Source organism: Phalacrocorax aristotelis, chromosome 2 (genome assembly GCF_949628215.1).
Source record: "Phalacrocorax aristotelis chromosome 2, bGulAri2.1, whole genome shotgun sequence".
Lineage (NCBI taxonomy): Eukaryota > Metazoa > Chordata > Aves > Suliformes > Phalacrocoracidae > Phalacrocorax > Phalacrocorax aristotelis.
In genome coordinates, this window is record NC_134277.1 from 95,571,613 (window position 1) to 95,591,647 (window position 20,035).

Below are 20,035 nucleotides of genomic sequence, written 5' to 3' on the forward strand. Positions count from 1 at the left end.
CGAAGCTGGCCTTCTCTGAAAAAAAGCTCTTTGTAACATAACCTGAATCCTCCTCACTGCAAAGATAATCCCTTTATTTCTTCAGTTACAGACACTGAGAGAGATGGGCTCTCCTCCCTTGCAGTGGCCTTTCATATCCCTGGACTTATCTACCAAAACATACAAAGAAAACCCAAGCCCTCCCAAATTGTAGTCAACTAATCATTGAAATAAAATAAAACAAAACAAACAAAAACCCCCAAACAACCCCGCCCCCCAATTCCTCTACATATTGCCCACTTGAGTGCATCACAGAAAGTAACAAAACAGATTCTTCTAGTACAGTCATTACTAGTAAAAAAAAAAAAAACATGTGGAGTATGGTTAGTGTATAAAGAATGGCCTGCACTGCTCAGTAAATTAAGATCATCTACAATGGGTGCAGATAATAGTTTCCTCCTCCCTTTTCCACAGAAATATTCTCCAGCCCCCTTCTCCTCCTTATACCATAGACATAATCCAAATTCTCAATCACTCTTCCCAGATCATGCTTCCAAGACCTTATTCTCCTCCAGAAAGATAGGTAAGATTTGGAGAGAGTCCAGAAGTGTAATGCCCAAAGATAGACACAGCATTCAAATCAAGCAAACCAAAGCTTTGAGGAGTGAAAGGATTACAGCATGTGCCTCACAGGCTTCCTGCTTGTGTGACGTTTATGTTTCAAGGCACTGCAATACCGCTGATTCATAACCAGCTCATAATTCACCCAGGCTTGCCTTCTACTGCAACTGTTACCCACTCATTTTCACCCCAGCCTGTGATTTATGTTGTTCCAATAATTTTCATTTTTTTCTGTCTTGTAGAATACTTTTCCCCCACAGATATGATTTTTGGGGGAATTTCACAAGAATTACACTGATGCTAAGCAGTATCAATCAGCTTCTCTTGGTCACCTCACATGGTCCTTACGGATTTCCCAGGGTCAACTGACCTAACTCTTAAAGATCACTGACTGTAAAAAGGAAGTATGAATTTGTGCTTGTCTGTACCAATTTGTTTATGTTAAAAAAAAGAACCCCAAAACCCCAAACCTTTTCTCTAAGTTCTAATTCTATCCTCCAGCTATAGTCTCCTCTTGGCTTGGTAACGTGCAAATTTAGTTAGGGGTTGTTTTTTTTTTGTCTGTCCCATCATCTGGTTTGCACAGTAGCAACTCAGCAGAGGCTCTCACAGACCTTGGCTAAGAGACTGGGTGCAGTCTGACTAGTTCTGCACCCACAAAAAAAAAAGTGAGACTGACGAATAACCACCAAAGTCAAGATGTTATCAAGCAGATGTCACACTGGTTGCACTTTGCATCTTCATCTTTTGTTCAGGTTTGGTTTTTTTCTTCATTGAGAAAGTAATAGTGAGCAAAGCAGATAACATTCACAGGTGGCCCACTAACACTCCGAGGATACTGTTGGCAATATTTACTCACTCAAATGTCTATCCTAATTGCAGTAAAAATACCCCAGCCTTAATCTACACGCAAATGCAAAATTACTACAGGCCTAAAAGTGCTATAGCACTAGCAGATTTGTTTTAACAAGCAGAGATGCAGCAGCTAATCCCTGCAAGCAATTTATTCAGTGACTTCAACCCCTCTTCTGTTAATTAATTCAATGGGACATTTTTATTTCTGTGAATTTATTCTTTATTTAGAATCATTAATAAATGAATTATGTGACCATGCTTAGTCTCCAGATTGCTCACAAACCATTTGCCATCCCACCCAGATCTTGTTCATAAATCAGAATACTTACTCAGCTAATCCACATTTTTTTCAGTCTACAAACCTACAGCATTTTCAAGGTGGTTACTGCATTAAAGATTATGCAAATGAGTATCATGACATTTTTATCTTTCTCAGCTGAGCATTTTGGAAATCAAGAACTTGTTCACATGAATAACCGCAGAAAACATTCATCAGAATCTGAATGCAAACTAAATAGGGAAATTCTTCACCCATTTTCACTTTCAAAAAGATAAGATTAAATCTAATACGATAAATTAATTCATAAATCTTTTGAGACGGTAAATATGTTAAACACTGTGTAATAAATAGTTATGCAGGATATACAGAATACAGGGCTCCATTAACTACACAATGGCAAGTTTCTTCCTTTCACAGTGTACGCAAACAGAATAATGTTTAAACTCAAAGTCAAGCACTATGTCATAATTTTTTTTTTCCAGTGTAGAAGTCTATTTTACCACAGCGAAACCTGTATTTAACATAACCTTTTGGGTTAGATTTCTCTTGCCTACACAGTATTTTGGTTAAACGTGCCAGACACAGCATGCATACCATTTTTGGTCAGAAGTCTACACTTCAGGTAACACCACTGATAAATGGCAGGTGTGTGGCCAATGTAACTTTACTGAGCTAGCAGCAAAAAATCCAAATAAAGTACAACTAAAATGCAAACAGAACAGCACTTTGACTCTTCTCTTACTGCTCATTTCTGATGTGTCAAATCCATCACATATTATAAAATAAACTTTGAGAAGGAAAGGCTAATAGGAAAACGGCACAAAAGGCATTTCTAAAGACCCTGCATCTCTTTTTGTGTTGCGAAGAATATAGAAACAGCTTTTTCAAAACTTCTAACAGGAAGAACATTGAAACTTAGATATTTGATGTGTGCAAAAAAAAAAGGCCTTTAATATTACAAAAGTAGTCTCCTTAATCCAAAGTTCAAATACCTATTTTAAAGGCGTTCGGCATTATATTTAAACAAAGCTAGTGCAATGCCTGCAGCTGCAAATTGCAGGGAACAAATGCAAATCACAAGACTTCACACTGCAGGCTCTGAAAAGTCATCAAAGCCTCCAAGTACTTTTAAAGAATAATGTACAAAATGCCACCAGACCTCACAAGCTACCCTGCAGGAATCCATTGCTTTTTACCTGATAGAGCGGTGAAGCTAAGAACTTCAATCCTTTCTTCTTCCAGAGGCTCTATAAAAATGCAAATGATGCCCAGTAGACACATACACAACTAAAAGAAAAAAAGTTTTGGTTTTTTTTTTAATAATATTTAAGTCTTTTTAAAGAGTTAAAAACTTAAAAATTATAGCACAAATTGCATATGTGTAATGCTGCTAAAGATGGATAAATTAAAAAAAAAAAACTGTCTAATACTGTTGCCAGGAAATTGTAATGGTACAAATTACTATGCAACCATCACTAGGAGGTATTTCTCAACTGCCACAACTTCCTACACTGAGTTCAACCTACCATCTAGCAAAAAGTTATCCCTACTTTGTAGATATGAAAATGAATGCAGAAAGAAGTTATGTGAGAATTTTAAAACCTTTGTTTTAATTCAGAAGTACACAGAGGGATTATGTATATTGCCTCACACCATTTTATATACCTAATAGTCTTATAAACTGCAATATAGCCAATGAGCGAAGCCCCGGACAATTTCAATTTTAACCCACCCGTTTTCCTGGTAGTGCAGAAGTAAGAACGAATGTTGAGCGCCAAACAGCCAGGTGGGATGTAGATCAGGTACTGAGAGAGATGTCATTTCAAAGCTTGGAGCAGAATAAATTCACAGTTATGGAGACCAGCCTTTTCCTTTTGGTGGAGCAGATTACCAGTGCATTTCATCGGAAAGCATCCAAGGCAGTTGCTCCCACACAGGCTGAACGTGGCATCCCGGAGGCATCCCACCGCAACCAGCTGCTCTGCTGGGCCAGTTCACCCATTCTGGTAGGAAGGATGTTGTCACAACTCATGACTCGCTAAGAAGCTGCTCCTGGGGCAGGCAGCAGCTCTGGCGAAGCATATGCTGCCCCAACCGCTTCTGCTTACAGATCTTCTCCCTCTGCTGCCCCTGCACCTCCAGATACACATTACTGACGTTCATAGCGGTAGGCCATCCTCTTCCAGTTCAGGTTGGTCCTTGCTGTCCCAGGGGCTGCTGTCAAGCCTTGCAGCCCACCGCAGAGCCACCTGCATGGCAGAGCCCTCCCAGGACCCCCGCAGCTCACGGACATGGCCTGCACAGGGGTAGAGCATGGCTGCCGGGAGCCTTGCTTTCTCAACTCTGCTTTATCCTAAATCATGCTGAAGATCCTTTCGCTGGTTTTCCATTTTCTTCTCTCATCACTTTCTTCCTCCATTAAGGAAAAAACCCCAATCTTAAATTAGCCTAACCATGAGGCACCCACCACCCTTCAATATGCCTCAACAGGTTCACACTGGAGTAATCCTCTCTGGATGATAAGTATTGTTAGTGGTCAATTTTTATCCAGTCAAAGGGTGAAAAAAACAAACCCCAAACAACAAAACCAAACCCTACCTCACAAACCTGGGATAGGAGCCTGAGATCTTCTTCCCTATTTCAGGAGACTCCTGGATTTTTCCTCATGTGTTATTGAGAAAAGTACAAGGAGCTTTTCCAGTTCACTGAGGCTATTACTAACAGGCAGGTGGGTGACTGCTCGCATCAAAGAGCACGCAGGGCTATTGCTGAGCTGTATTTTATTTTCTTATTATCGAGGCAGCATATAAAAACCAGACCTTGCAGTACTAGTGAGGGAAACAGTGCTCACCTCAAGCCAGGTTTGAAGCGAGCAGCAGGAAGAGCTGCGCCACACCAAGCCAGACTAGCAATTGCAATTTGCACTTCTTCAGGCGAGCCCTCGTCCGTGTGACAAAGCAACTGCCCATTTAAGCGTGTAACAGGAACCTAGCAAGATACATATTGCACTTACTCACCAGAACACCACCTCTTAATTTTCAGCAGGGCTGGGTGCGGACAGCCCACTCAAGGAGTGGGGAGAAGGCAGCTTCGCAACTCCATAGCCCTTTTGCACATCCCTATTTCTATTACTCATCCCCTGCAGACACTCTCACTGTTTACATCGCCATTATTGCTATTTTCCAATGAGTTGTAGGCCTTCTGGGATTGTAAATCATTTGGTACCGTGTAGAACTGCATTGTATTTAATATTGCTGCAATACACATGGGCCTTGTGATTTTGCTTTTAGTAAACCCATTGATAAAAATGGGTACAGATAAGAAAACGCCTAAGCGCTATTCAAAAACTTTCATAGCACGTTAATTCTCTGCATGATCCACATGCAGCATCTACTCTCCAGCAGCATTGAAGATGCTCCTCTCGGTAAAAACAATCCTATGATAAGGTATGCTTTCTTTTTAACTGGGCCTGCCTGGGAGCTGAGCACACAGTATGTGCATGGGAAAGAGACGGGACCCAGCCCGGGGAACAAAAAAAGGCTGACTGAGACAAGATCAACGCTTTGAGCACATGGCAAAGCAGATTTGGCTTTGTCAAGGGACACAACCCCCCTGCAATTCCCAGTGCCCCTGCTAATTTCAAACTCAGGTCACCATCTTGAGTGTGCGACAGGAGGCTGTCATCTGAAGTGAGAAGCAGCACACACTGCATAGCACACATCAGCCTAAAACAATTACTAGAGGTAAATGCAATCGTATTTACCAGCCTGCTCTGCGGTGCTGCTGGCAGCCTGCACGCTCTGACGGCAACTACAGTTTGGAAGAAGATGAGTCTTGGCTGTTCGTACAAGGCCTCGCTTACACCCCTGAAAAGCAAATCTTGTCCTGCTCTTCTGCCACATACACAGGTGTCAGGAACACAGCCTGGAAGTCCAGGCTTTTGTCCTCAACACTTTTTTAGGCCACCTTCAAAGTTTTTGTTTTACACAGCAGTGCCTGGCACCCCTACTGTGACCAAGCTCAGTCCTCATTACAGCACCGTCTATAAACGTGACCTAATTTTTATGCCTGAATATCAACTTCTTGGACCTCTGCCTCTCCATAAGGCATACCCTGGGGCAGCATCTCATAGCGCTGCAGCTAGAAACCTAGTAGTCAGGCATTGCATAGAGGTAGCTCAAACAAATATGGTAATAAGTTGACCAGTATGTTGAACGCAGGTGCACACAAGCATGAAGAGGCTAAAAAGAGTTTTATCAGCCACCAAGCAGCTTGAAACCCCACATTACTGCCAACCAGTTCTCTGGGGTAGGGTATGAAACAGCAGACAGTAAGAGGACTGTTGAAAACACTTTGGAGCACGGTCCAAATCACCACAAATCTATTCTGATACATTGCTCCGATGCAAAAGCACTCCAGATTCCAGTGAGAAGGAAAATTGCTGGACCGATTCCCTAGCCACGTCAAAGCAGGGTGGAAGCAAGCAAATCTGCAACGGTATGAATTACCCAGAAAGACACTGTTATCTGTAGTCATATTCTGAAAACTTTAATTAGACAACTGTAATTACCTGCAACTTGCATTTAAAAGTTGACACAGTTTAAGTGTGGACAATCACACCGAACATTTATCAGTGGCCTTCTCGGAGCTCATCATCTTAGAGCTGAAGGGAACAATTAAAACCAGCTGCATGTTTTTTTCAGGGCAACTGGAAAAAGCTGACACATTCGAAACTCACAGACCCTTCTCGTGGTCTGAAAGTATTTTGCATGAACTTAACCTCACATGGGGCATGCTTAAAGACAGTGATCGCCTGCACACGCAGCACCGTCTTCCAGTGCTCACACTGCACATGGGGTAGGTCCCCCACCTCCCACACTACAGCTTGTGTTCAGTCAGGTCTTACACAGCTTTTCATTTTACACTTCCCAAATGACTGCACACAGCAGGACTCAAAAGCCCCTGTGACACAAGGGGCCGGGCGGCAGCGCCCTTCCCAGCCCTGCACACCTACTACCTCCTACGGTTAACAAACCCGAGGCTTGCCACGTTGTGTCACCTCCCTGTCAACGAGGCGGCGCTAGGAGCTTCGGCCCGGCCGCCAAAGCGCCGGCCTCGCTCTCCCGCGGCGGAAACCTTTACAAGCGGGAACCCAGCCGCCGTGACCGCCAACCCTTCCCCGCTAACGGCCTCCCTCACGGGGCCCCGCCGGGCTTGCGGGAGCGTGCGCCGCTGCTACTGCGCGTGCCCGCCGGCCAGCGCCCGCCCCGCCAGTGCGCCTGCGCGGGGCTGCCTCGCGCCTGCCGGCTGGGTGGGTGTGGGGGGAGGGGGGAGCGCGCTCCCTGCCGGTTCCGCCCCGCCGACGTGCTCAGCCCGGGCGCGGAGGGGTTGGGTGGGTGTGAGGGGAAATGGCGAGTCTGATCCCCGCGGCGGCCTCGTCTCCTGCCGGCGCCCCGTCCCGCAACAAGAAGCGCCCGGCGAGCCCCGGCACCGGCAGCGGCCCCGCCAAGAAAAAGAAAGCGACGGCGGCGGGCGGCTCACAGGTAATGGGAGCCGGGCGGACAGCGCGCATGCGCAGCGGCCCCCGCCCCGCCCCTCGCGCATGCGGGCGGGAGGCGCGCGGGGCGGAGTGTCCGTTACCTCCTGTCAGGCAGCCCGCGGGAGTTCTCACTGTCCCTCTTCCTTCTCCTTCTCCTCAGTCCCGCCCGTGGCTTGACTGGAAGCCGCTCAGCTCTAGGGATCGGTTGGCCGCCGGGTGCCTGCCGCTGAGCCGCGGGGCTCCGGTGACCCTTCCTTTGCCGGTTTTTTTTCCAGGCGGTTTGAACGCCGAGTTTCAGGCCTCTTCTTTCACCCCCTTGTAGCGTGGGGGTTGTGTCCCCTCCGTGTATACAGCTAAACTGGTAGTGTAGTTCTCACGCCTTCTCCAGTCGGGTGTGTAACCGAGAAGTAAAGTTTAACCGAGATCAGTTAAAGCTGTGTTTAAAATCTCTTCACTGTCGGCGTTGTGCATGTTGACAAACCTTCTTGGAGTTACTGTTTTTTCCGTGCTTGCTTTCGGTAGCTTCCTTTGTTCCCAAAGTTATGCCATACCTGAACTCTGTATGTACACCTACACGCACAAATCTCTTGATTGTGCGTGAGGATGATTTTAATTTGAGGTAGTTGATCTGTCACAGTGGAGGGATTAGCGCTTTAATGAGCACAACTTAATTGCAACTAGTTCTGTCGTGTGCAGCTCAAACACGTTTTTGAGTTATGGCCTCTCGGTTGAGCTAAGTGAAATGAAGATGTAACCTCAAAGCCTGAGTTTTTGGGGAACAGGGTCGGGGAGGCAGAAGCGCTATTAATGTGAGTTTCTCCTAACCTCCTGTCCTCAGTCGCAGCGGGTAGTGCAGCCTCTGTTTCTGCATCGTGTGACGCGACAGTGCAGCTCCACAGACCCATCCCCAGCTGGCGACATCTACCCCTTGATCATTCAGTAGCACCTCATGCTCCAGAGCTAAGCCTGGGAAGAGGTTCAGAGTCAGCGTGTATGTGACATCTGCATAGACTTTAGATGCAGGGTGTCTTGAATTACTTCTTTTAGAAAGATTTCAGTAGCTAAAGGGTCAAAAAAGGGTTAGAAAAACTGTTCTCCCAGAAATTATTCTCAGTAACATTTCATGAACTATAACAGTAGCATAGCTGTGGAGTGTGCACTGCTGCCAGTTAGGTTGCTTATTTTCCCATGAGCCATCAGATGAGGGGAACGTTTCTGCATTTTTCAGCAGATCTTCTCTCCAGACAATTAAAAGCCATTGTGCACCCACCAGAGCAGTCACAAACCCTTCCTCATTCTGGATGACTCTTGTAACTCTTGTTTTCACCCTGTGGCAGTTACATAGTTTCTTTTCCTTCTCTGGTGGTTTATCCCTAGGAGAGGGAGTATGAGCCATAGTGCTTAATGTAGCTTACAAACTGCACTGCAACTGTGAAAAATTACTACCTGGCATGATTACGTTTGACAACTCATTCAAGGTCTGCTAGAGATAACAGTCTGGGTTTTCCAGCGTGGTGAGGTCTGCTCTGTGGTTGTGTGTGTTTGTGTATGCAGATATAAAACATTATATACTTTCATATAATTGAAATGCTTATAAAACCTTTTCTATTTAAAAAACTTCCCCAAACCCTTCAGCCTCTAAAACTATTTTCTGTAGTTCACACCAGACTTGAGCCTGTGGAGGGCTTCCGGTATTATGAGACAATCCATGATTTTTATTCAAACTGGGTTTTGATAGTGCGTGATAAACAGATTTTGCAATTCTTCTCACAAGTGATTTCATTGGAGAAAGGAGTAATTTCTCAACATTATGTCCAAGTCAGTGTACACATTCACTGACTTCAGCAGTGCAGATCAATCCCATAAGGAAAAGAAAAAAATTACTCTCATAAAATGTGTAACTTCAGGAATGGGGCAAGAAACAGCTCGTTGATCTTCTAGCAATCACATTCAATGTTGCTGGCTAGCTCTGGAGCGAGCCAGTTCAACAGAAATGAAATGGGGGCTTTGTATTTTTTGAGTTAGAAACATTGATTATTGGGCACTTTCTTCTGCAGTACCTTATTTAATCTTAATCTCCGGAAGTCCTTATAAAGTCCATAGTTAATTGCTGAGTAATGTACTTTTTCTGGATAAGGAAACCTGTGACACAATGAAACAGTCAAGAATTCTAGTCTGCTGAGCTGCTCAGAATACAGCCAGTCAACAAGCACTTAATGCTCTATTTTGTAACTTACCCAGTCTTTAAGTGGCTCAGCCAATCAGGGGCTAGGTCACCCATGAACTTTAAATACTTTTTCTGAATATCTGATATACCGAGTGTCCAGTCCTTGTGGGATTTTTATGGTTTGGTGTTTTTTTAATTATTTTTTAACTCCAAACAGGTAACATTCATCTGGCAGTCTGATAAGTGCACACCTTTAATACACACCACTTTCAGCAGAGGTTTGGAAGTAGCATGTGTTGCTCCTCTGACTGCTCACTTTCATAATTAACCCCTTTGATATTTTTAACAGCCTTTTAGAGCCTATTTCAGCTTTTCAGAAGCCAAATATATCATGCCATAGCTCAGCACAAAATGGCTTCTATTTTAAGTATACTGACATTATGAAACATATAGAGAAATAGTGAATTATTTCCTTGGTTAATTAAGTAACTGACGGTAAGAGGAACCCTACTGAGAGGTTTGTAACTACTTGCAGGGGTCAGCTTAGGATCTGGCGACTCCCTGTTAACTGGTGACTTCTGCTGAGAACCTTGTGCCTGGCCTTCCTGAATATACACTTCACATTGTGCCAGCTGTGAACTTACCCATATCTGTGATTCTGTCACTGTGAAATTAAAGAAAAAGGGGTTTTTGTAAGTTCTGCATATAACATAGTTTGTTCTTCTTTTGCGAGCTTTATGTCACAAGTAGCTATTGCAGTGCTCACCGTGAAAGACGTGCTGGTCTGGTAAAACTGTAGATTTCAAAAATGTGCTCATTTTTTTGTATAACAAATTTGCTAAAGGATAGCAATGTAATCAACTACTTTGAGTAACTGTGTGTATCCTACAGGAAGGTACACTTACCACACAGCGTACATATGCGTGCAAACCCAATTTTGATTATGTTTCTTCAACAAATGAATTGCTACTTTCTCTAAGATACACTTTAGGAACATTACCAAAAAACATTATTCTTCATTTGTATGAGTTACCAACCCAAAGGTATTGAGTCATGCTTGTCTTGGAAGCACATTGCACACAGGGCTTGTCAGTCACGTCTACAGAAGGAGACACATGCTTTTTGGATATAATGCCTGTATTTGCCAAATGTAAAATCAAAAGCAAGTTTACAGGAAAGCATGATTGCAAATTGATTACATCACTTTCATTAGCCTTACACAATTATTCCTCCCATGCAGTTGTGCTACTGAAAAATACCTCAGTCTTTGCTGCAGCAAAAGATTTTTAGTGCTGTTATTTGTATTAAATGGTCAACATTCACGTGTCAAACCCAATGCTGTTTAGTGGTTTACATGGCACCGTTCAGTTAGATGTCCTTGCCCCATGATTCCTGACAGCAGCTGGTTCAACTCTGTCGCTGCCTCTTGTGCAGACATGTCTCCAGGTCTCCTGTCTTTTTAACTACTGTCACTTAACCTGGGGTAGAATCTTTGACAGTGATCTTAAAATGCCACCAGCTCCTCTACCTTAATGTTCACACCATTATTTTTATAGATTATACAGCAACAGGAAGCTACTTCAGGATGTAATGGATGAAATGAAATGCTTGCCCATGACAGCTAGCAAGCTTTAAAGATAAAATTTGCAGTGAGATAAGAGAATGATTTTGAAAAAAAAAACTGTCTCTGATTTTTTATAATTAAAGAGATAAAATATGCTACATATTATGGTAATGTATATTTGCTTACGTTATTTGTGAAACAACTTCTGACACGCGTGATGAAGTATAGTAAATGCCTTACTTTGAGAATGACACCATGTTTCATCTTACATTTTGAATTGATGTAAACTGTGCTGTAAACTAGAGAAACACACAGAGAATGCTTTTTGCTTCCTTCCTCTCCATCATTGTAGCAACAGCAGGTCTTGGTACCATTTAGAAAATAAGGACTGAACTTCCTCATCTGTGATAATATTTAAGAGTTAAATTATTAAATATATTTAATTGATCTCTAATTGCGAATATTGCAACGGTACTGCTGGCAGCCTTGATTTTATGTAACTAGCTCTCGTTTGGATACTTAACACTTTCTGTATTTCTTGTTCTATGCTTAAAAACAGAAGCTATCCAACAATATTAGAAAATAAAGTCAAAACGGTTCAAAGTTACCGTCCTCATAAATAAGCTCCTCTCATGCACAACATGAAAATAAAAGGAGCAACTCTAAGATACGCTTAGAACTCCATTTTTATTTTAAATATAACTGAACGATCATGCTTTATATCGTAAACTGAAGATCATCAGATGAGATTTCTGATAGACAGCTGTAAGTTCACCAAGAAGACTTAAATATACCACACTGACATGGTTACTGCTATGTACTGAGAAGCTGTCCAGTAAAGACAGAGGGCTTACCGTAGTACATAAGTAGCATGGAATTGGACTCTAAACCATCAGTAAATTTAATCAATTCTCCTGTTATGCTATTTTACCAAGCCTGTCGCTATTAAGTAGGAAACCATCAAATCAATTTTAAAATAACTTTGTTTTAAAAAGTCCATTTGATCTGGCTGTAATTTCCTGAAAAATGAGGTTAGGGAGAATGAGAGTAACTACAGCACCGGTGAGTAGTACTGGCACTGCTGGGCTGAACTGCTGCTCTCACCATATTCTGGGACAAGTACCTCCTCCAGTGCGTCACAGTATAATAACTTTCTGATCTGAAATTAAAAATTACCTGCTTACGAATTCAGACCTTGTTTACTCCAATCAGTATAACACTAGACTTATTCTAATTGTTGCAACACTGTTCCATATAAGACTTTCTGTAACAGAAAAGCATGATTTTTCTTTGTAGTGGCAAATGAAATAAAAAAGTTGTGTTTCTCACCAACCCACCTGCCCTGAAAGAGACAGCAGGAACCTGATACAGCATGACAGTAGGGAGATGTAAGTACGTATGTACTTGCCAGTTTATTAAAAAGCTATCACGTCATTATGTTCTAGACTACACTTTTTCTTTATTAAACATCTCTCAGCCCTTAAGGTATGACAATAACTGAAAATATCTGAATTTAACCAGTGAAGCAGTGCCAATCTGAAGCTGCCGCTTGCCTGGAACAATACCTTTAAAAGATCTAATGTGCTCCCAGGGGATGTTAACTCAAACCTAATCGATTAAAATCAGTTTAGATTTAACAGACACTTACACTGGATAAAGTATAGGTATCATGATAGGTGCAGTCAATTGCTAGTTACTGCTGAGGTGAGCTCTTCAAGTTCAGCCACTTGCACACTTATTCACAACCCTGCCGAAGAGTCTTGGCTCTTACAAAACTAGCAGCCTGTTTAAAGCAAATTGCCATGTCTTAACAAGAGTTTTAGCAGGTAGTGCTTGAATCGGGATAGACAGGTGATGTGCTCTGGCATCACACTGCCTGGCACCAGACCACACAGTGCTGAAACTCCTCCAAACCTGCGGTTCTCTATATGAAGCACTCAGAGGGTCACCACTTACATCTCCTAATCCTTTCAAACACATGTGACCACAAAGATACTTTCTGCAACAAAGCAGACAGTGAACAGCTGAAATATTAAACGTCTCTTCTTCCATGAGTTTTTGTACTCTTCCTGAAAACCAGCTTATTTTCAGGCAGTCCACTAATGAGAGCCAGGATTATCCTGAGGTACCAGTTTTTGTCGCTTGAACATTTGAAGTCAAATCTCTTAAAGAGCCAGAATCCCTCCAGTCCCTGAAGGGCAAAAATGATAATTAAAAGACAATTAGCAGATTTTGTAGGGAAGTCTGGCAAAAGTTATGTGTGTTTTAAGTTTAGCTCTATTTTAAAAATGGGAATTACTTTTATAGAGCAATCTAGATTAAAAGGGAAACTGTCAAAACTGAGAGCTAAGAATTGACTTTGCTTGACATTTGTCACAAACTGAAGGCTTTAGATGATCTGTAATCATAAAAGTATGTGAATTTCCAAACCTGTCTATGCCAGTCTCAGAGAATTACCAACCCCCCAACCAAATGTGATTAGATTTTAGATTTAGAGTAAACACAGATGTGTTATGTTTTAGTAAGGCAAAAGCATATGTGTATTGACTTTTACTATGGGCGTCAGTAAGCTGGTGTCATGGTTTTTTTACCCTTCTCCCCTTATCCTAGTAGAGAACTTTAATATTTTCCTTTAGCTAATAGAAAATGGACAGTCTCGCTATGATAATGCTTAATTTCAGGATTCATAATAAACATGAAAGAAACTTAGGAAAGATAATAAAGATGGTTCACTGCTTTTATCATGAGATAAAATAGGACAGGTTATTTTTTGAAAGCAAAAGAGCAATCTAAAATGCCGCATGTACTTTAGCATGACATTTTCTCTGAGAGGTAGTGCTCCTAAAAGGTGATCTCAGAACCCAGTTAGCACATTAAAAGGTTCAGATTAACAAAAGAAAACTTGGAATAACTTAACTGTCTAGACATGGCAGATTTGAAGAGGTGTCAGACTGTTTTTCACATTTTTGTAGAGTGTAATGCTTGTATTAGGTAATAACTTCAGTTCTTCCTTTAGCAAGGCATTAGTACTTACATAAATGTATTAATTTTGTATTAGAAAGGCTAATAGAAATATTAATTTGGTAGTCTGGGAGGATTTTGAACACATTTTTAAAGTATTCCAAGAAAACAATGGAGACGTTGGCTATTTATTTAGACCTGCAGAAAGCCATAAAAGTTGTGATACCCCATGTTGTGACATGTACCTGGCCGTCACAGCAGAATTCATATCCATGAACAGCATGCCCTGACTCATGGCAAAGCACACCTGCAACTTCAAGAGGCTCAATTAGGCAATCTGTAAGCCTCTCATGATCAAAAACGAGAGTCCCAGTCTCCTCGTATCTCCTTCATGCTTACCCACCTCCACAAGTCTCAGCTGCATGCTGCTGCCTGTGTCACACCTGCTTTGGTACTCACCAGACTTGCTGAGCCACTGACAGAGGTCATCAGTCAGAAGACTAACTTACCAAACCTTCCCCCTCTCCCAGGAAGCTGCGTTGTCGCCTGCTGCATTGGTGAACTGGACTGATTCACAGGGAGGTCTAACAGGTGTTCGAGGTAGCACGAGGAAGAAACAGGACCACGTGGCAAGGAAAACGACATTTCCACTACCAGCGAGCTATTTCATGAGCTTAGATACCCTTAACTGCAGGTTTCATTAGTTTACTGTAACAAACTAAATGAAAACTGGAGCAGTTCAAGATCTGATTCATTAGTAGACCCAGTGTCCCAGCCTGTGGGAAGACCTGGAGAGTAACAGCTTCAGCTGTCATACTGCTTGTCTGGCAGTCCCTAAGTACCTTAGAACTGATTCTACAAACTCCAGCAACCTCTGTGAGGTAATAGGAAATACTAAGGACTAGTCCTAATTCTACTTCTCCGTGAAGATATAGGCAACTCCTGCCACCTGGGATTCAGAACCATGAACATCTGCCTTTCTGAAAGCAGTATTAAAACCTTTCTTTCAAAAGTAGAACAGAAGTCACACTTATGGCACTGACACTTGCTTTTTATATCTTGCGTCCTTACAAGTGCTTGCTGTGTCCTCCCCTCAACATTAGTCCTGTTCCTGCCACTGCCTGAGGGGATTCAAACCCTCTTTTTCCCCACGCACACCCTAACCACCGGGCAAGAAGCCGGTCTGGTGTGGTGGGAGGGGAGCATGGAAATGTTTTCTCCTCTACAGCTGAGGGTGGAGGTTCTGTCTGTTCCAAAGAGAATGATTCTGTAGTCTGGTACTGAACACAGTTGTCAGAAAGGGCTCCTTACGTATTTTAGGTATTTATTTCTGTTACCTGTTTTGTCTAATGATAATTTTTATGCAAAATACACAGTTGTGCAAATGGGGATCAGAAATCTTTTCCTTCCAAAACTCTAGCCAAAATGCTATATCGTCATGCCACCTAATAACATGCATTTATGTAGTAATAAAAATGCATCACTGTTAATTCAAGAAACAAATTGGAAATGGCTAGAAGGAAACTAGTTTGTGAGTAATGTGTAATTAAACTGCAGAGTCCATCATTCTGGGAGGGGTGAATATCTGTAGTTACATGGTTTGTAATCATCCTGCCCCAGGGTGTAAGTGCTGGCTGACTCAGGAAAAAGAATTGTCCTTGCTGTGGGTAAAGAGCATTTTGGGGAATTAAAAGAAAAATCCTTCCGTAAAGCATTGCAGGCCATTGCTAGGATTTACCACATGAAGTGAGACTCCTAGTATCGTATCTGTCCTTTTATAATTTATTAAACAGAGAAAAATAATTTGTTGTATATCATATGTCCTTAATTTTCATTAAACAGACAAAATATCACACTTCCATGTGCTTCCGTGCACCACCTGCCTGATATGTGAATTGCATGATATCTGCCATAATTTAAAAAGATACCTCTTTTTGCAAACATGCACAGGCCTAGAGGTGCATCCTTCTACACAGTTTTAAGCAAGCTAGGTTTTTTTACTTTTCTGCCCTTAAAGTGTTGGCGTGCTTGTAGTACTACTTACCCCATGTTCATAAGGATACAATGTGCTTATCACAGCAGCCTTATTTACTGCTTCCTTGGATTTATGGTTTTCTGAGTTAGTGAAAGAACAAGAAGGGCAGAAAAGGCTGAGACGCCTATGATAGTTTCTGCATAATTAGACAAGGTTTGCAGGTATGGATAGTGTTACTTAAGTTGTACAGCTGGAAAAATCAAATAAGCTTTCAAGCATATAAGTGTATTTTCAAATCTGAAAATGAAATATCAACTTCCCAAGGTAAATACAGAACAACTGCTTAGAGTTTGGTTAAGTACGTATCAGGTAGACTATAAAGAAAAGGTTAGTGGCATCCCAAGAGTATAGGGGATGTTAATCAAGGGAGGGAAGAGAGTATTATGAAAATACTTATCATCTAGGAGAAAGGAGGAGGGAGTTAAAACCCTGGAGGAAACTGCTTGAAAGTGATATGCCATAAAAACAGTGTTTCTATTGAATCAGTGGTATATTGGTGTGCAGTCCATCCAGCTTGCCTTAATTTTCCGGATAAACAGGTACATTTAATAAAAGATGGCCCCTCTGCCTAGAAACTTTGTTACATTTATGCCCTGAAACCATCAGGACTACAGCAAAATACTGCTGAAATGGAACACACAGAAATTAGGGCAGTAATTAACATGAGTTATATGACTGCTCGTGACCAAAAGAGCTTTTTGTTAATAAAGCCAGTATTTTCTATTTTATATAATATTGATTTCTAACTAGGGAGATGGAGAGTTGCCCAGAGAGCTGTGGAATCTCTGTCCTTGGAGGTGTTCAAGACCTGCTGAGACAAAGCCCTAAGCAGCTTGGTCCAAGGTCAGTTTTTACCCGCTTTGAGCAGGAGTTGGGTTAGTGACCTCCTGAGAGCGCTTCCAGCCTCAGTGATTCAGTGTTCCCGTGTCTCATTTCAGATGTCTGATTTATGTGATTAAGGTGGGTGCGCCCTCTCCTTAGCCAAGCAGTTGTATGCTCCATCCATAGGCAGGTCAGGGTACCTCAGATGGGAAATTTTCCCTATAGTGTATTAATGAAGCCCAAAATTCAATGACTACATTTAAACAGTATCAATTCTTCCTACACTGTAACAATGGTTACGTTTTAGTAGAACTGCTTTTCCCTGGGAGGAGAAGCACAATATTCTTACAGCAAAATTAACTCTTAAAATCAAGAAGCTGGAATAGGAGAAGGCCATTTTTCCTTGACATATGCACAGTGTGTTCAGGCTCCTCAAACCAAAGTAGTTAGCTGGAAAGTCCTTATTCCTTAAGTCGATTATCTTTGTTTACATAGTCTAGAACTAGCAATGCTAGCTTGAGTCTCACGCTAATAACCTTAAATCTTCTCAAGTCAGAAATTCCATTTTCTCCTTGACTTTTGTTAAACCTATTTGTTGCAGCCACATAATTGCCCATTTTATCCTCCTCCTTTCCAACTGTCCAAAAGGTATTTTTTAATTTGGTAACTATTTCATTGTGGGAAGCTTCTTAAAATATCTTGTTAAACCCATCACAAAATATTAAATACTATGTTTCCCACTAACCTACGATCGTGGATGTAATACCAAAACTTCACTAATTTGAATGTAGTGAAAAAGTCAAGTCTTTTAATAGTTCTGTTCTGTTTCAAGTCCAGCAAAAATGTCAGTCAGGATACAAGTTTATATGCAAAACACTGAACTGTCTAGTGCTTATCAGATGTGCTGCAGTTCCTCAGCTTCAATATATACTATCAGGGTGAAGTGTATTGCCACAGAACATATATAGTTGAGTAAACCAGTGACTTGTACAAATGTTTCTGCAGAAATATTTCAGAAATTTGCCTTGAAATTAGCATCACTATACAACTCTCTCCTCCCTTTTCCACCCAAGCAGCCTCAAAATAGTCAGATAACAGATACTTGTATTACCTCATTTTCATCTAAATTAGAATTTGCCGTATGTTTATTTTGGTTCAGTCATCAGTTTGTCATTATCCAGTTAAATGTAGGTAGCCATAGGTTAATGCACCTACAATTTTGCTGAGTATGGGAGGTCTGGCGTGCTGTTCAAAGGAGGAATGGTTGGTGTTGAGTTTGCTAGGTGAAGGAAAGTGGTTGTAGTATTCAGGGCATGTACAGCCATATTTTTTTAGTCCCATAATGTGAGAGAAACAATAGAGATGATATTTGTAGTCTGAAGATTTTTAAAAACTAAGGTATAGTTTCTTTCCTTGTCATCTTCTAAAGACCTCTGGAGCACCTGATGCCATTACTGCCCTTGGATACATTATGCCTTTGATAACTTTCTGAAGGTTTGTAGAAAGGATATTTTTATTCTCCAGTGCTTTAGAAGAGGAATGTTTCATACGTCACTATACCTAACGTTTGCCTTTCTAACATTGTGTTTGAGTACGACAGTCTTAAGTACCTGTAGTCAGATAGAAGAACCTTCTTCTGAGTAAATTTAGACTGTAGTGCTAAGCCTTTGCAATACGACTGCCATAGTTACTAATGCATCATGGCAGCAGTAGGTGTGGTTAGTAGTAAGGTAATAGAAACAGAATTTTTATCTACCTAAAGTGACAATTAAGACAGACAGAAGGAAGTGCTAAAATGTGCAAAAAATAGTGAAAATGCAAGAGTAAAGTTTTGTATTCTGCATTGGTTTACCAGTTAGTCCATAACATCTGAGCGTAAAATCTGACTGTTCTAACTCAGGTCTTTTTTTCCAAAGAAAAAGAGATAGAATAGGGGCTCTGGAAGACAGATCTACGCTGTCTTTACTCAAAACTAATTAATTGCCTTTCCTTGAAGAGATGGGGTTTTTTTTGTTTGTTTGTGACTCAAATGTTGTTTCCTGTCAAAATGGATAATGTTTTACAGAACAAACTAGAATCAGGAAACTCAGTATTTTTTGCAGAATAGAATTGGTTTCCTGTCAGGCATAGGAGCTGATATCTTTTTGCTTTCTTTGTCCCTGGTTCAGTCACATGCAGATGAATGGACTTGGATCCTTCTCCTACCTTGGCTGAAGCCCGTTATTCAACAGGGATTTTGATAGGCTCCCTGAGCAGCATCACAATGTTAACGGCATATGAGCATATTGTAATCCTCCACTCTTTTTTCCTGAAATACTTTGACCTTAACTTTACTATATCAGATGATGTATTTTAAACTTTAAGAAGCAGTTTAACCAAAGTCCTTGACTGAACTGAATTTTTCTGATAAAGGAATGTACTCGCAGTTTTTATAAAAATTCAATTGTGATTTACTCTAGTCTTTTTTGCTAGTATGCTTCCATCCATTTTCAGTCTTAAGGCCCATCAATTTAGAAGACTTTTTTTCTCTTGGGGAATCAAAATATTCCGTTAGCTGGGCTCAGTTATACCCTTGGTGAAAGTATGAACTAACATGTGCTTTTTCATTCCTTACATACTGAAATTTTTAGTTCCAGAGCTGCTTCAGCATGCCATTCAGCTCAGGAATTTGTCCGAGTTACAATTTTCTTAATAAAGAAAACTGTCAAACGTTATAAACAAGGAATAGTCCCAATCCACCAAATGAAATCTAAAAGTGAGAGATCCTTTGCAATTATTTAAGCCGAAGGGAGCTTTGTGGCAAATGCAAATTAAACCAAGCTTTTCTGGGATAGTGTGAAGCTATTCACAGTTGCGTCCCAATTACATTTTATTTGAGGCTTTTCCCCATAGAAAATAGTAATTTTTTCTCCTTGAAATATCTGTAAGTTATAAACTTTGTCTATCATAACACTTGAATGTTTTTAAATGGAAAAACATGTTTGGCATCTGAAATCTCTTGAGAAGAAATCAAAGCTTTTTATTGACGCTTGTTAGTCTCTTTCTGTGTTTGAAAGTTTAATAATTTTGAAGAGAACAAAGTAAACTTGAGTTTTTCTGAATTTTTTTGTTAAGTGAGTAGTACCAGTAAGAAGGGAGTTCTTGTGTCATGAAATTGCAAGGTCTTTTTCCCCTAGGTTTTCAAGAAATGTTTGAGAGGAGGGGAATGTAAT

At 41.2% G+C, this 20,035-nt stretch overlaps 1 protein-coding gene across 1 annotated transcript in view; it reads left to right on the forward strand.

The window, feature by feature from the left end:
* The first annotated feature begins 7,010 nt into the window (after window positions 1-7,010).
* Window positions 7,011-20,035, forward strand: part of INO80C (INO80 complex subunit C) — a 33,307-nt gene continuing 20,282 nt past the window's right edge. The window contains exon 1 of the mRNA XM_075084407.1: window positions 7,011-7,278. Within this exon, the coding sequence (XP_074940508.1) occupies window positions 7,144-7,278 (135 nt within the window). The 5' untranslated portion in view covers window positions 7,011-7,143. The remainder of the gene's footprint in view (window positions 7,279-20,035) is intronic.